A 17,091-nucleotide genomic window follows, 5' to 3' on the forward strand; every position below is an offset into this window, starting at 1 on the left:
CAGGAGCTCAAGACCAGCCTGAGAAACATAGCAAGATCTTGTCTCTACAAAAATAAAAAAAAATTGGCCAGGCATGGTGGTACATGCCTGTGGTCCTAGCTACTCAGGAGGCTGAGGCAGGAGTATCACTTGAACTCAGGAGTTGAGGCCACAGTGAGCTAAAATCATGCCACTGTACTACTCTAGCCTGGGCAACAGAGCAAGACCTTGTCTCAAAAAAAAAAAAAGTGAAAGATTTTTACACTGAAAAATACAAAATGTTGTTCAAAGAAGTTGAAAAGCTAAACAAATGGAAAGACATTCCACCATATTCACATTCATGTAAGGAAAACTCAATATTATTAAAATGGCAATTCTCCCCAAATTATTCTACATATTCAATATAATCCCTATTAAAACCCCAACAGACATTTTTGCAAAAACTGAAAAGCTGATCCTAAAATTCATATGGAAAGACAAAGAATTCAAAACAGCCAAAACAATCTTGAAGAACAAATGGGAAAACTTTTGATTCCTAATTTCAAAACTTACTATAAAGCTACAGTGATCAAGACAATGTGATATTGGATTAAGAACAGACATGTACGCCTGTAATCCCAGCACTGTGGGAGGCTGAGGCTGGTGGATCACAAGGTCAGGAGTTCAAGACCAGCCTGCCCAAGATGGTGAAACCCCATCTCTACTAAAAATACAAAAATTAGCTGGGCACAGTGGCAGGTGCCTGTAATCCCAGCTACTTGGGAGGCTGAGGCAGAAGAATCACCTGAACCTGGGGGGCAGAGGTTGCAGTGAGATCACGCCACTGCACTCCAGCCTTGACAACAGAGTGAGACTCTGCCTCAAAAAAAAAAAGAAAAAAGAAAAGAACAGACATGTAGATCAATATATCAGAGTTAAGACTCTAGAAATAAACCTATACTTAAATAGTTAAGTAATTTTCAACAGAAGTACCAAGGCAATTCAAAGGGGAAAGGTTACTCTTAACAACGCTGCTGGAACAACTGGCTATCCACATGCAAAGAGACAAATTTAGACCCTTACCTCATACAGAAAGTAACTTAAAAGTTACAAAAAGTAACTTAAAATAGAGCACTAAATATAAGAGCTAAAATTATAAAACTTCTAGAAGAAAACATAGAAGAAAAATCTTCATGACCTTAAGTTAGTCAGAGATTTCTTATATACAAAACTAAAAGCACAACTCCTACAGGAAAAGAACTGATAAACTGGACTTCATCAAAATTAAAAACTTGTGCATTTCCAAAGACATTATTAAGAAAATGAAAAGTCAAGCCACTAAACAGGAGAAAAATGTCTGCATATCATATATCTTATTTTTTGTTGTTGTTGTTGTTGTTGAGACAAGGTCTCACTCTGTCACCCTGGCTCAAGTACAGTGGCATGATCTCGGCTCACTGCAATCTCCACCTCCCAGCTTCAAATAATTCTCGTGCCTCAGCCTCTGGAGTAGTTGGTACCACACAGGCACACCACCACAACCGGCTAATTTTTGTATTTTTTTTGTAGAAATGGGGTTTCGCCATGTTGGCCAGGCTGGTCTCGAACTCCTGGGCTCAAGCAATCCACCTACCTCAGCCTCCCAAAGTGCTAGGATTACAGGCATGAGTTACTGCACCAGGCCAGCAAATCATGTATCTGATAAAGGACTTGCATTCCAAATATACACTCTTAAAGCTCAATAACATCAAAATAAATAACACAATTTAAAACTAAACAGATCTGAAGAGACATTTCACCAATGAAGATATATGAATTACCAAAAAGCACATGCAAAGATGTTCAACATCATTAATCATTAGGAAAATTCAAATTATAACCACAATAACATACAACTTCACACTCACCAAAATGGCTAAATTGAAATAGTCAGATAAAAACCAGTATTGGTCAGGATATGGGGAAATTAAAACCCCCAATTATTGCTAGTGATACTATAAAATGACCCAGCCACTTTAGAACACAATTTGGCAGTTTCTTGAAAATTTTAACATAAATTTACTATATGATACAGCATTGCTGCTCCTAAGAATCTACTTAAGGGAAACAAAAACATACGTCAACACAAAGACATATGCAAATGTGCACAGCAGCATTATTCATAGTACCCAAAAAGTGGAAACAACTCAAATGTCTGTCAACTGGTAGATGGGCATAATGTGGCATATCCATACAATGGAATACTGTCAGCAATAAAAAGAAACGAAGGCTGCTATGTGCTACAACCTGACAAACCTCAGGAACAGTAGCCATGAATTAGAGCTGGGCCAATGAAGAAAGAGGAATTAAAGCCACAGAGGTTAAAGAAAACAAAACAGAAATATAAATAAGAAGAAATACAAGCAAAAGATTTAAAGTAGTGGAAAAGAACAAGCAAGTCTCTAGTAACAGGACGAAGTTCAGACACACAGACTTTTGTGGTCCAAATTAACAGAGGAGCACAAAATCCCCATAAAGTCTCTAGAATCAGTTCCAATTCTTATGAGGCTTCATTCATGCTCCTTCAGTCCCACAGAATTTCTACTCCCCTTACCATCCCATGAGAATTCTTACAGTTAGCTCTACAACCACTGACTTCTCCCTGTTCCTTGCAACTAAAAACGTTCATCAACTACAAGAAGAGACTAGAGGCTTACCTTTGGGTATCACCAGTGCCATTACTTGAAGTATTCGAATTCATGATGTTTTCCAACTCTTTCAAAATACCCTGCTGTTTCTTAATGACATATTTCTTTCTTGATGATTAAAATTGCCCAAGATGTCTGTGGCTTCAGGTTAGATGATTTCAGGTCTGTTAAAATAGTAAATGATACAATAGCACTTTGAGTCCTGATACTATTGGAGATTTTTCTTGTTTTTTGGCTTATTTGTATTTTTTAAATTATTGTATAACACACATGAATACTGGTATTCCAAAAAACTATAATGTTTTACTATATGCCTTTCAAAAAGGATTGGAAGCCAGAATCATGGTATGCACCTGTAGTCCTAGCTACTCGGGAGGCTGAGGCAAGAGGATTGCTTGAGCCCAGGGTTTAAGGCCAGCCTGGGCAACACAGTGAAACCATCTCTGAAAAATATTTTTGTCTAATAACACTTTTAAAATAAAAAGGATTGGAAACAACAATGACAAAATGTTTAAAAGGTGTTCCTTATTATAAGAATGAAGAAATGATGAAACTATTAAATTATTTTCTCAAATGAAAAACAAATTATCAAAATAGTAAAAAATTATTCTTGAAAATGTAAAAAGAATATGTAGTGCCTATCTCTAGGGCATAAAATTCACTTTGGAAGAAAGTGAAGTCCAGATCCCCAAAGCCTTTTTCATAAATGAGACATCAAAGATGCCAAGGTACTCCCAACCAAAAGATCACATGATAACTTTCAAAGTCCTTCTCCCAAGCGATCAAAGAGGAAGAAGGGAAGAGTATCTGTCACTTATTCTGGCCTACTTTCTGGAACCTTCTTCTACAGGTGATATTCCAAATTATACAGAGCCAAAGTAAGTTACTTTACCACAGTGTTAGGAGTCTCTGGGTAAACACTTTAAAAAGAAAAATAACAATAATTGAGTCCAAATAGACACAAATACAAATATGCCAAAAGGGCCTCCTGGTGTCCCTAGTGGAAGTCCAGTATCCTAAGAAAGACGGTAAGCTTTGGACTCAGAAAGATCTGAATTAGGATTCTAATAAATATCTTACAAGTATGTGGCCTTTGGGCAAGTTACTTAAAACTCTTTGAGCCTGTTTCCTCAACTATATAAAGGGAATAACTATATCAATATCATATATTTAAAATCCAGTAATATATTCAGCACATATTCAGTGCCCAGCCACCACCCATTTATATTACTAAACACAGAACTCTCTGAAAAAATATAATGATCCCTGATAAAGGAAGGGAGTGAGTGATGCTTGGGGTGATTTAGTCTAGGGGAAAGATGTAATAATTGATAAGTGAAATTGTAGGTGTATAGAGACATCTAGAACTCAGGGAGATCACCAAAAGAAAACGAACTCAAATAAGCAGACTGAGATGGAGACTGTATCTCAGTGCTGAGAACTAACAGCTCCTACATATACATCCAAAGGATCTTTACAACAGTGATTCACGTGGCTAACTGAACAGTCTGACCTAGGACACAGGTTGAAATTTTGGCCAAGATGATGTGGGAATGGGGAGATCCCATATCTCCAGCGACCTGAAAGACTAGCTTGGAAATCGTGGTAGACAAATGAATACCACCATCATTCACCTACTGAGCACCTACTACAGCGTCAAGCACTGTACTTGGTATTTTATATATAGCATTGCGATCCTTACAACACTGCAATGTAAGGATTATCCCATTTTTCTACCAAGAAAACCAAGACTGAGATTAAAAGTAACTTGAGCCAGGTGTGGTGGCTCGCACCTGTAATTCCAGCACTTTGGGAGGCAGAGGCAGGCAGATCACCTGAGGTCGGGAGTTCTAAACCAGCCTGATCAACATGGAGAAACCCCGTTTCTACTAAAAATATAAAATTAGCCGGGCGTGTTGGCACATGCCTGTAATCCCAGCTACTCAGGAGGCTGAGGCGGGAGAAGTGCTTGAACCTGGGAGGCGGAGGTTGCAGTGAGCCAAGATAGCACCATTGCACACCAGCCTGGCCAAAAAGAGAGAAACTCCATCAAAAAAAAAAAAAAAAAAAAAGAAGAAGTAACTTGAAAAAGTCACATAGTTACAGAACCAAGATTCCAATTCATAACTCTCTGACACTGAAGTCCAAGTTCTTTCTACAAGGCCACCGATGACACATAAAGCTGAACTATAAGTTATCTTACCTGAGGGTTATTATCCTCACTTTATAAGAAAACTCATCTGATTCAGAGAGGCTCAACTGTCTTGCCCAAAGCCATTCAGCTGTTGGGGGGGGGGCGGGGGGCGGGCACCAAGGAGTCTCTATCAAGCTCTTCAGATATTGTCCCAAAATCTTGTCACCTTATCACCACACTCCTGAAGGTCAGACCCCAGGGAAACTCCCTTCAGAATGAAAGTAAGAGTTAGAACCTAGAAGGAATGGACCCTTCTGTATTTAAGAGTAATATTCAAGGCACAAAAACACGTACACGAAATGTTCCTGTTTTGTTGAAAAGCTTAAATACACATACACACAGGTGGCACAACAGGCATAAACAGACCTCTATTTATCTCTTAGGAAAATAATTTCAGATAGTTAGGGCCTTAACCATGTTTTTGTATACTGGGCAGAGAAGCGTGGGAAGAAAAACTTACCAAACTTTTAATAAAGTTGTTTCAATAAAGTTAAAGAGAATCATCACACTTCAGTGCATTATTTTGGCACCTAACATCTTCAAATCTGAATAGTCCTCTAAAGAGATAGCGTCTTCCATAGCTCAGAAGCAAGTTTCATCTACTTCTAGTTCACTGATAAATAACCAGTAGAATACAGCAAAGATGAAGGGATGCCACTCTTAGGATTACATTATATAAGACTTTTATCTTAGCAGACTGAATGACAATCTCCTACTGACCTTAAAGAAGCAGTGTCAGGCCAGGCGCAGTGGCTCATGCCTGTAATCCCAGCACTTAGGAAGGCCGAGGTGGGTGGATCACGAGGTCAAGAGTTCGAGACCAGTCCGGCTAAAATGGTGAAACCCCGACTCTACTAAAAATAAAGAAAATTAGCTGGGCGTGGTGGTGGGCACCTGTAATCCCAGCTACTCAGGAGGTTGAGATAGGAGAATCGCTTGAACCCAGGAGGCAGAGACTGCAGTGAGCCGAGATCGCGCCACTGCACTCCAGCCTGGGCTACAGAGTGAGACTCCATCTTAAAAAAAAAAACAACAAAAACAAAAACAAAAACAAAAAACAGAAGTAAAATGTCATGCTGTGAACTGCCCATGGAAGAGGCCACATGGCAAAGAACTGCAGGCAGCATCTTGGACCTAAGGTGAAAAAATCTTGAGTAACAGACAGGTAAGACAGGAAAATGGGTTTCCACACCAGCTCTGCCTGTGTGTCTTTTATCAAGTCTTTTTTTTTTTTAATTTTCTTCATCTTCCTCACTGATATCAGCTCCTGATGACACAGAGACAAGGATTTACTTCTCTGTCTGTTTTAGGAAGAGTAAATCAATAAAGGACCAAAGTTGATAGGGTCAGTGGCTGAATTTGAACTATGATGGGATTCCCATGCAATCGAGCATGGCAGAGAAGGTGCTGTAAAATCTCCTCCCTCTTCTTCCACCAGGTGAAAAGGCAAGGAATGATGAGGACAGTCAAGTTCAGAGTCACAGGACAGTAATGAAAATGTCAATGGAATACGAAGTTAAGTTAAAGAACTGCACTGACCTTAAAGAGTATTTATTTCTAGCTTTACTTGGAACTTCCCTGTGAAACTCCACTAAGTTAAAATACACAACTTGGCAAAACTATGTCAGTGATTAAAAATTCCTTATGACATGCAACCAAAATCAGCCTTTTTCTTCTTCAATATTTGTTTAACTCTAAATATTACTTTCCATTTGAAAACATTCAATTGATCATTACTTGAGAACAAACTATATGACACAAAGTCATTCCCTGCTGTCATCATTCCAATTGTCACAAAAGTCCCTTCTCCAGGCAGCGTACTAAAAACTTTTTACATATTATCTCATTTCACTCTACACCAACTCCAAGGGGAAGATAATGCTAATATCCATACTTTATACATTAGGAAACCGGGGCTTAAAGATGAGCAGTCACAGAGGAGGTTCCAAGATGGCCGAATAGGAACAGCTCCAGGTTGTAGCTCCCAGCATAAGTGACACAGAATATGGGTGATTTCTGCATTTCCAACTGAGCTTCCGCTGGTGACACCCAGGCAAACAGGGTCTGGAGTGGACCTCCAGCAAACTCCAACAGACCTGCAGCTGAGGGTCCTGACTGTTAGAAGGAAAACGAACAAACAGCAAGGACATCCACACCAAAACCTCATCTGTACATCACCATCAACAAAGACCAAAGGTAGATAAAACCACAAAGATGGGGAGAAACCAGAGCAGAAAAGCTGAAAATTCTAAAAAACGGAGCACCTCTTCTCCTCCAAAAGAACGCAGCTCCTCACCAGCAACGGAACAAAGCTGGACAGAGAATGACTTTCATGAGTTAAGAGAAGAAGGCTTCAGACGATCGGTAATAATAACCTTCTCCGAGCTAAAGGAGGATGTTCAAACCCATCGCAAAGAAGCTAAAAACCTTGAAAAAAGGTTAGACAAATGGCTAACTAGAATAAACAACGCAGAGAAGTCCTTAAAGGACCTGATGGAGCTGAAAACCACGGCAAGAGAACTACGTGACAAATGCACAGGCTTCAGTAGCCAATTTGATCAACTGGAAGAAGGGGTATCCGTGATTGAAGAACAAATGAATGAAATGAAGTGTGAAGAGAAATTCAGAGAAAAAAGAGTACAGAGAAATGAACAAAGCCTCCAAGAAATATTGGACTATGTGAAAAGACCAAATCTATGCCTGACTGGTGTACCTGAAAGTGATGGGGAGGGCCGGGCGCAGTGGCTCACACTTGTAATCCCAGCACTTTGGGAGGCTGAGGCGGGCGGATCACAAGGTCAGGAGATCGAGACCAAGGTGAAACCCCGTTTCTACTAAAAATACAAAAAAATTAGCCGGGCATTGTGGCGGGTGCCTGTAGTCCCAGCTACTCGGAGAGGCTGAGGCAGGAGAATGGCGTGAACCCAGGAGGCGGAGCTTGCAGTGAGCCAAGATTGCGCCACTGCACTCCAGCCTGGGCGACAGAGCGAGACTCCATCTCAAAAAAAAAAAGAAAGTGACAGGGAGAATGGAACCCAGTGGAAAACACTCTTCAGGATATTATACAGGAGAACTTCCCCAATCTAACTAGGCAGGCCAACATTCAAATTAGGAAATACAGAGAACGCCACAAAGATACTCCTCGAGAAGAGCAACTCCAAGACACATAATTGTCAGATTCACCAAAGTTGAAATGAAGGAAAAAATATAAGGGCAGCCAGCGAGAAAGGTCAGGTTGTCCACAAAGGGAAGCCCATCAGACTAACAGCGGATGTCTCGGCAGAAACTCTACAAGCCAGAACAGAGTGGGTGCCAATATTCAATATTCTTAAAGAAAAGAATTTTCAACCCAGAATTTCATATCCAGCCAAACTAAGCTTCATAAGTGAAGGAGAAATAAAATCCTTTTCAGACAAACACATGCTGAGAGATTTTATCACCACCAGGCCTGCCTTACAAGAGCTCCTGAAGGAAGCACTAAACATGGAAAGGAACAACCAGTACCAGCCACTGCAAAAACATGCCAAATTGTAAAGAGCATCAAGGCTAAGAAAAAACTGCATCAACTAAAGAGCAAAATAACCAGCTAACATCATAATGACAGGATCAAATTCACATAACAATATTAACCTTAAATGTAAATGGGCTAAATGCTCCAATTAAAAGACACAGACTGGCAAACTGGACAAAGAGTCAAGACCCATCGGTGTGCTGTATTCAGGAGACCTATCTCACGTGCAGAAACACACATAGGCTTAAAATAAAGGGATGAAGGAGGATCTGCCAAGCAAATGGAAAACAAAAAAAGCAGGGGTTGCAATCCTAGTCTCTGATAAAACAGACTTTAAACCAACAAAGATCAAAAGAGACAAAGAAGGCCATTACATAATGGTAAAGGGATCAGTTCAGCAAGAAGAGCTAACTATCCTAAATATATATGCACCCAATACTGGAGCACCCACATTCATAAAGCAGGTCTTAGAGACCTACAAAGAGACTTAGATTCCCACACAATAACAATGGGAGACTTTAACACCCCACTGTCAACATTAGACAGATCAATGAGACAGAAAGTTAACAAGGATATCCAGGAATTGAACTCAGCTGTGCACCAAGCAGACCTAATAGACATCTACAGAACTTTCCACCACAAATCAACAGAATATACATTCTTCTCAGAACCACATCACACTTATTCCAAAATTGACTACATAGTTGGACGTAAAGCACTCCTCAGGAAATGTAAAAGAACAGAAATTACACAAACTGTCTCTCAGACCACAGTGCAACCAAATTAGAACTCAGGATTGAGAAACTCACTCAAAACTGCTCAACTACCTGGAAACAGAACAACCTGCTCCTGAATGACTACTGGGTACATAACGAAATGAAGGCAGAAATAAAGATGTTCTTTGAAACCAATGAGAGCAAAGATACAACATACCAGAATCTCTGGGACACATTTAAAGCAGTGTGTAGAGGGAAATTTATAGCACTAAATGCCCACAAGAGAAAGCAGGAAAGATCTAAAATGGACACCCTAACATCACAATTAAAAGAACTAGAGAAGCAAGAGCAAACACATTCAAAAGCTAGCAGAAGGCAAGAAATAACTAAGATCAGAGCAGAACTGAAGGAGATAGAGACACAAAAAACCCTTCAAAAAATCAGTGAATCCAGGAGCTGGTTTTTTGAAAAGATCAACGAAATTGATAGACCGCTAGCAAGACTAATAAAGAAGAAAAGAGAGAAGAATCAAAGATGTAATAAAAAATGATAAAGGGGATACAATCACCAATCCCACAGAAATACAAACTACCATCAGAGAATACTATAAACACCTCTACACAAATAAACTAGAAAATCTAGAAGAAATGGATAAATTCCTGGACACATACACCCTCCCAAGACTAAACCAGGAAGAAGTTGAATCCCTGAATAGACCAATAACAGGTTCTGAAATTGAGGCAATAATAGCCTACCAACCAAAAAATGTCCAGGACCAGATGGATTCACAGCTGAATTCTACCAGAGGTACAAGGAGGAGCTGGTACCATTCCTTCTGAAACTATTCCAATCAATAGAAAAAGAGGGAATCCTCCCTACTCATTTCATGAAGCCAACGTCATCCTGATACCAAAGGCTGGCAGAGACCCAACAAAAAAAGAGAATTTTAGACCAATATCCCTGATGAACATCGATGTAAAAATCCTCAATAAAATACTGGCAAACCAAATCCAGCAGCATATCAAAAAGCTTATCCACAACGATCAAGTTGGCTTCATCCCTGGGATGCAAGGCTGGTTCAACATACGCAAATCAATAAACGTAATCCATCACATAAACAGAGCCAAAGACAAAAACCACATGATTATCTCAACAGATGCAGAAAAGGCCTTTGACAGAATTCAACAGCCCTTCATGCTAAAAACTCTCAATAAACTAGGTATTGATGGGACATATCTCAAAATAATAAGAGCTATTTATGACAAACCCACAGCCAATATCATACTGAATGGGCAAAAACTGGAAACATTCCCTTTGAAAACTGGCACAAGACAGGGATGCCCTCTCTCACCACTCCTATTCAACATAGTGTTGGAAGTTCTGGCCAGGGCAATCAGGCAGGAGAAAGAAATAAAGGGTATTCAACTAGGAAAAGAGGAAGTCAAATTGTCCCTGTTTGCAGATGACATGATTCTATGTTTAGAAAACCCCATCATCTCAGCCCAAAATCTCCTTAAGCTGATAGACTTCAGCTAAGTCTCAGGATACAAAATCAATGTGCAAAAATCACAAGCATTCTTATACACCAATCACAGACAGAGAGCCAAATTATGAGTGAACTCTCATTCACAATTGCTTCAAAGAGAATAAAATACCTAGGAATCCAACTTACAAGAGATGTGAAGGACCTCTTCAAGGAGAACTACAAACCACTGCTCAACAAAATAAAAGAGGACACAAACAAATGGAAGAACATTCCATGCTCATGGATAGGAAGAATTAATATTGTGAAAATGGCCATACTGCCCAGGGTAATTTATGGATTCAATGCCATCCCCATCAAGCTACCAATGACTTTCTTCACAGAACTCTTAAAAACTACTCTAAAGTTCATATAGAACCAAAAAAGAGCCCACACTGCCAAGACAACCCTAAGCAAAAAGAACAAAGCTGGAGGCATCACCCTATCTGACTTCAAACTATACTACAAGGCTACAGTAACCAAAACAGCATGGTACTGGTACCAAAACAGAGATATAGACAAATGGAACAGAACAGAGCCCTCAGAAATAATACCACACATCTACAACCATCTGACCTTTGACAAACCTGACAAAAACAAGAAATGGGGAAAGGATTCCCTATTTAATAAATGGTGCTGGGAAAACTGGCTAGCCATATGTAGAAAGCTGAAACTGGATCCCTTCCTTACACCTTTTACAAAAATTAATTCAAGATGGATTAAAGACTTACATGTTAGACCTAAAACCATAAAAACCCTAGAAGAAAATCTAGGCAATACCATTCAGGCCATAGGCATGGGCAAGGACTTCATGACCAAAACACCAAAAACACTGGCAATAAAAGCTAAAATTGACAAATGAGATCTAACTAAACTAAAGAGCTTCTGCACAGCAAAAGAAACTACCGTCAGAGTGAACAGGCAACCTACAGAATGGGAGAAAATTTTTACAATCTACCCATCTGACAAAGGGCTAATATCTAGAATCTACAAAGAACTTAAACAAATTTACAAGAAAAAATCAAACAACCCCATCAAAAAGTGGGCAAAGGATATGAACAGACACTTCTCAAAAGAAGATATTTATGCAGCCAACAGACACATGAAAAAATGCTCATCATCACTGGCCATCAGAGAAATGCAAATCAAAACCACAATGAGATACCATCTCACACCAGTTAGAATGGCGATCATTAAAAAGTCAGGAAATAACAGGTGCTAGAGAGGATGTGGAGAAATAGGAACACTTTTACACTGTTGGTGGGACTGTAAACTAGTTCAACCATTGTTGAAGACAGTATGGTGATTCCTCAAGGATCTAGAACTAGAAATACCATTTGACCCAGCCATCCCATTACTGGCAGCCAGAGAGAAAGGTCAAGTTACCCACAAAGGGAAGCCCATCAGACTAACAGTGGATCTCTCGGCAGAAACTCTATATCATGCTGCTATAAAGACACATGCACACATGTTTATTGCAGCACTATTAGCAATACCAAAGACTTGGAACCAACCCAAATATCCATCAGTGATAGACTGGATTAAGAAAATGTGGCACATATACACCATGGAATACTATGCAGCCATAAAAAAGGATGAGTTCATGTCCTTTGTAGGGACATGGATGAAGCTAGAAACCATCATTCTGAGCAAACTATCGACAGGACAGAAAACCAAACATCACATGTTCTCACTCTTAGGTGGGAATTGAACAACGAGAATACTTGGACACAGGGTGGGGAACATCACACACCAGGGCCTGGCAGGGAGTGGGCGAAGTGGGGAGGTATAGCATTAGGAGATATACCTAATGTAAATGACAAGTTAACGGGTGCAGCACACCAACATGGCACATGTATACATATGTAACAAACCTGCACGTTGTGCACATGTACTCTATAACTTAAAGTATAATAATAAAAGAAATAAAAATAAAAGATATTCAGTCACTTGCCTAAAGTCACATCTCTCACATCTCTAGTGACAGGGTCAGGATTTACACCCAAGTTAGCTGACTCCAGAGCTCTGCTGTGTGCCTTGCTATTGGCCCTCAAGACACAGTTCATCTCAGCCAGGGAAGCATGTAAGACCTCACTTATCAGGGAAGCACTTCTGCTCTTTGCTGGAGATTTCTTAAAAATATCATTTTTCCAGCCGGGCGCGGTGGCTCACGCTTGTAATTCCAGCACTTTGGGAGGCCGAGGCGGGCGGATCATGAGGTCAGGAGATCGAGACCACGGTGAAACCCCGTCTCTATTAAAAATACAAAAAAAAAATTAGCCGGGCATGGTGGCGGGCGCCTGTAGTCCCAGCTACTCGGAGAGGCTGAGGCAGGAGAATGGCGTGAATCTGGGAGGCGGAGCTTGCAGTGAGCTGAGATCGCGCCACTGCACTCCAGCCTGGGCAACAGAGCGAGACTCTGTCTCAAAAAAAAAAAAAAAAAAAAAAAATATCATTTTTCCCCATATACAAACTGAAAAGCCATGGCCTTCTCAAAAAAAGATTACTCAGACCTTCAGTCGATTCTCAATCCAGATAGCACCTTCACAGCTCTGGACCAAAACCAGGCCATCCTGTAGCAGTAATAGATAAAGAAAGGCAAGGTTTAAATTAGCTTTTTATGTTAATGTATTAATAGATTAATCTTTTTTTCATAGTGGAGTTGAACTAATCTCACCACTCCTACTAAACTAGATGGGATATTATGTGTATCATTCATCAATGAGAAGCATTTTTAAAAATAGATAAAAGGGTAATTGAGGCCAAGGGATCAGTGATCCGGACATCCTGAGAGGAGGTGCCAGCCAGAAAGGCGAATCTACTTTAGATTTCGGAGCCACTGCTGGTAAAAAATTTTTCTACCTCACATCTGAGTCCTTCAGTTGGTCATCCCAAATGCACTCATCTTTCAGTGTGTTTGCATAGATCAGAAGAAAAACGAGGGATGGGTGGATGAAAAGATAGAAATTCCTATTATTGAGCCACTTACTATATGCCAGATACTGAGATCAGCATTCCTGATCTCATTTAATCCCAACATCTCTATGAGATTATGCACATTTCACAGATAAGAAAACTGAGGCTTGGAGATGTTGAGTAATTTGTGTAAAAATATTCAGCCAGAGAATGAGAATTCAAATCCACATCTGGCTAAGTCCATCCTCTTTCACTACGCAGTGCTGTCTTCATTAGTAACCACACTGTGTTGGAAGTGTTTCTCAGCATAGGTACACAATCAACCTTTAAAGGGAAAGTTTGGTTCTTACATCAAAACAAGACCAAGACCAAGGGACTGAGACGACCAAAACGTTTTAGAATCAAATGAGACTTTAGAGACTAAGTCCATCCTCCTTATCTGACAGATAAGGAACCTAACGCCTAGGAAGGTTAGGTGGTTTGCCTGCGGGGACGCAGCTGATAAATGGCTGAGCCAAGACTAATAAAGAAAGCTACAAACTAAGACTATGCCCTTCATCTTTCCTCTTAGCAGGTTGCACTGCCTTTGTTTCCTCTGCATTTTATGAAAAACCATGTTCATCTTCTGCTCTACCACTGTTTTGTTGAGAGTAGGAACTAGCAGTTAAATAAGTGACATGCCCGGCGCGGTGGCTCACGCCTGAATCCCAGCACTTTGGGAGGCCGAGGCGGGCGCATCACGAGGTCAGGAGATCGAGACCATCCTGGCTAACACAGTGAAATCCCGTCTCTACTAAAAATACGAAAAAATTAGCTGGGCCTGGCGGCGTGCGCCTGTTGTCCCGGCTGCTGGGGAGGCTGAGACAGGAGAATGGCGTGAACCCGGGAGGCGGAGCTTGCAGCCAGCCGAGATCGCGCTACTGCACTCCAGCCTGGGTGACAGAGCAAGACTCCATCTCAAAAAAAAAAAAGTGACAAAATCGTATGTTCTTTTCTCCAATATTATGAAAACCATAAAACATCGGTATGTCATGTATTCAAAAGAGCTGGACACCAACTCTAATAAACAAAGACGTATTTATCTCATTTACCTAAAATGTATACATGAAATATGTATTTTCCTAGAATCAATATCATAATGGAATAAAAAAATTCAAAAAGTCGGCTCCATTTCTGCAGAAAATTTACAGCTTTGGGAAAACGCACAGCTGACTCAGATTCTAAGTCTCAGAGTCCTGGAGGGTAGGTAGAAGCTGCAGGTGCAGTCTAGCACAACTCATTCCCGTTTATCAAACATCTGTAGAGTGTCTAGTGTGTGGCCGGCATTTAAAAAAGGGGAGAGGGGGGAGAAAGACGTGGTCCCTATCCTCGAGGGGCTTACTGATTCTCGGGAAGGAAAGCGCTCCGCAGCAGTAACCCTAAGAAGCTCCAAATCCCGGTCCTCTGCCTCTCCTCTGGTCCCTATCCGGCGCTCTGGTACAGCCGCAGCATCTCTGGCTAGGATGCTCCACGGAGATCTTCCTCCAGGTGGGCGGGGAGACCCAGCCCAGGGAGCTGGAGGCATACCCCAAAGGCGACGGCAACAGCCCCAGGGCCGCCCCAAACTCACTCAGGGGCCCCTACAACCCTCTCAATACCTCCCTCCCAAGTCGTCCGCCTTGAAGCCCCCACACCCTGCGGTTACCTCAGGGGTCTCGCGTGATCCATGCTGCATACCCAAGACACCAGGGGCCGCTCCAAGTCTCAGGGTTAGGAAGCCCAGGCGGCCCAGGCGGCCCACGGGGATAAGAGGAAAAACTGCTGGAACACGACGGACTCTAGGACCGGGGAGGAGGGGGACAAAGAGCAAAGACGACAGAAGGGGACGAACCCCCGGGAGGTGAAGTTTACAACTGCCACTTCCGGAGCTGAAAACACTCGGCTTCTCTCGCAGACCTTCCCAGACTTTCACAGGTCAGCCCAACTCAGGCCCGGCCCCACTTTTTCCTCCCGCCTCCCGCAGCCCTCAGCTTGCAGCTCCTGGATACGTACTCCGAGAACGCTGGCTCGGATTGGAAGAGCCCGCCCGCCAAGCAGCGCGCCTTCGCTGAGGGACGAACGGCCGCATGCGCCGTTGCTGGGGAGCGGCGGGCTCGCGACCGCACGCGCTCCCGCTCCAGGAGCTCAGCGTCCCCGCGCGAGGGTGCGCCCTGCCCACGCGCTGCTGTGGCTTTTCAGCGTGAGGTGCCCGCGTTCCTGTCTCAGTCGCCAGAGCCGAGTGGAAATGCAAATTTCCAGCTTCTAACCCCTTTTCCCTGCCTGCTGAATAAAAACCTAAGAGGTCGGATCCCAGATCCTGCTTTTTGAAACTGGTTCTTCTGCCCATCTTTAGAGCCACAGCAACCGTGGGCTGGTCCCGGGGCCTGGGGAGAAATTCTCTGGGCTCGGGCTCTGCCCAACTGCCTGGTTTACCTCTGTCTGGACAGCTCTCTGCCTGCACAGGGCTTCGTGTCCCCTCTTCCCGTCCCCATTGTATCCCAGCTTGGGGTGGTGAGCAGGGTCGGAAGAATGCATTGATGCTACTTGCAGTGCGTTTCATTATCAACATTACATAACCAGGCACAGCGTGGTAAACGCCTCGGAGGGTTAGCATGTGTGTTCCCTCTCTCTTTCCTCGCTTCTCTTACTCTCTCTCTCTCTCTGTCTCTCACACACACACACACACATACACACACGCATACACCGTCCTCTTTTTGATAATTTATACTTTGGTTTCTCCCGGTGGCTGCTTCACAATCTGCTGCCGCCTAAGGGAGATTGGAAAACCAAATCTTCTTTTGTTCCTTAACTTTTGAAAGCCTATTCTCCCAGAGAACAACGCAAATTGGCAGGATTTGATCAAAGATTTTTATCTTCACCACCACCTCCTCTGCACAAAAAGCTGTTTAATGCAAAACGAGCCTTGTATACTAAACTGGTTCCCTGTTGATTGTAATCAACCTGAAACCAGGTGTAGGGGCCTTCTTTTCTCCTCTCTCCCTTGGGAGAGCCAACGGTCATAAATGCAAACACAAATTGAGATTAAAACCTCCTTGATTCTTGTAGCACTGACACCTTAATTGGTTTGATTTTAGTCATTTAGATCTAAAACGGAGGCCTGTTCCTAATTCTTTTTACTAGAGCCATAAAGAGGATAATTGCTCCAAAGGAAATAAAGGGAAAAAAATAGCCCACTCTAACGTTTAGAAATGAAATGGAAAATTACAACTGACTAATGAGATTAGAACTTTTACGTTACAAGCTTTAAATAATATTTTTAAATTTTCTTTTTTGTCTTTCTCTTTTTTTTTTTTTTTTTTGAAAAAGGGTTGTTCTCTGTTGCCCAGGCTAAAGTACAATGGCACAATCACGCCTCACTGCAGCCTCGACTTTCAGGACTCAAGCCATCCTCCTGCCTCAGCCTCCTGAGTAGCTGGAGCTACTTAAAATTTTATTTGTGTTGGCCCGGCGCGGTGGCTCACGTCTGTAATCCCAGCACTTTGGGAGGCCGAGGTGGGCGGATCATGAGGTTAGGGGACCGAGGCCATCCTGGCTAACAAGGTGAAACC

General features: G+C 42.0%; 1 protein-coding gene across 8 annotated transcripts in view; it reads right to left on the minus strand.

Annotated features, from left to right (window-relative positions):
• The window catches only part of CCDC171 (coiled-coil domain containing 171), a 443,161-nt gene extending 427,656 nt beyond the window's left edge, over window positions 1-15,505 (minus strand). For 3 of the 8 annotated variants that reach the window (XR_009210997.1, XR_009210996.1, XM_058431106.1), the window contains exons 1-3: window positions 15,189-15,504; window positions 5,560-5,693; window positions 2,655-2,809 (exon numbers count right to left, since the gene is read on the minus strand). Coding sequence is in view for 6 of the 8 variants with exons in the window: in XM_058431106.1 (XP_058287089.1) it covers window positions 2,655-2,698 (44 nt within the window). In the remaining 2 variants the exon portion in view is untranslated. Of the gene's footprint in view, window positions 1-2,654; window positions 2,810-5,559; window positions 6,139-14,885; window positions 15,087-15,188 lie in introns of those variants that run through there. The other 5 variants (XM_058431101.1, XM_058431105.1, XM_058431102.1 and 2 more) reach the window with 5 other exon arrangements.
• Window positions 15,506-17,091: the final 1,586 nt, after the last annotated feature.

The sequence above is a fragment of the Hylobates moloch genome, unplaced genomic scaffold, assembly GCF_009828535.3.
Source record: "Hylobates moloch isolate HMO894 unplaced genomic scaffold, HMol_V3 SCAFFOLD_19, whole genome shotgun sequence".
NCBI classification, from domain to species: domain Eukaryota; kingdom Metazoa; phylum Chordata; class Mammalia; order Primates; family Hylobatidae; genus Hylobates; species Hylobates moloch.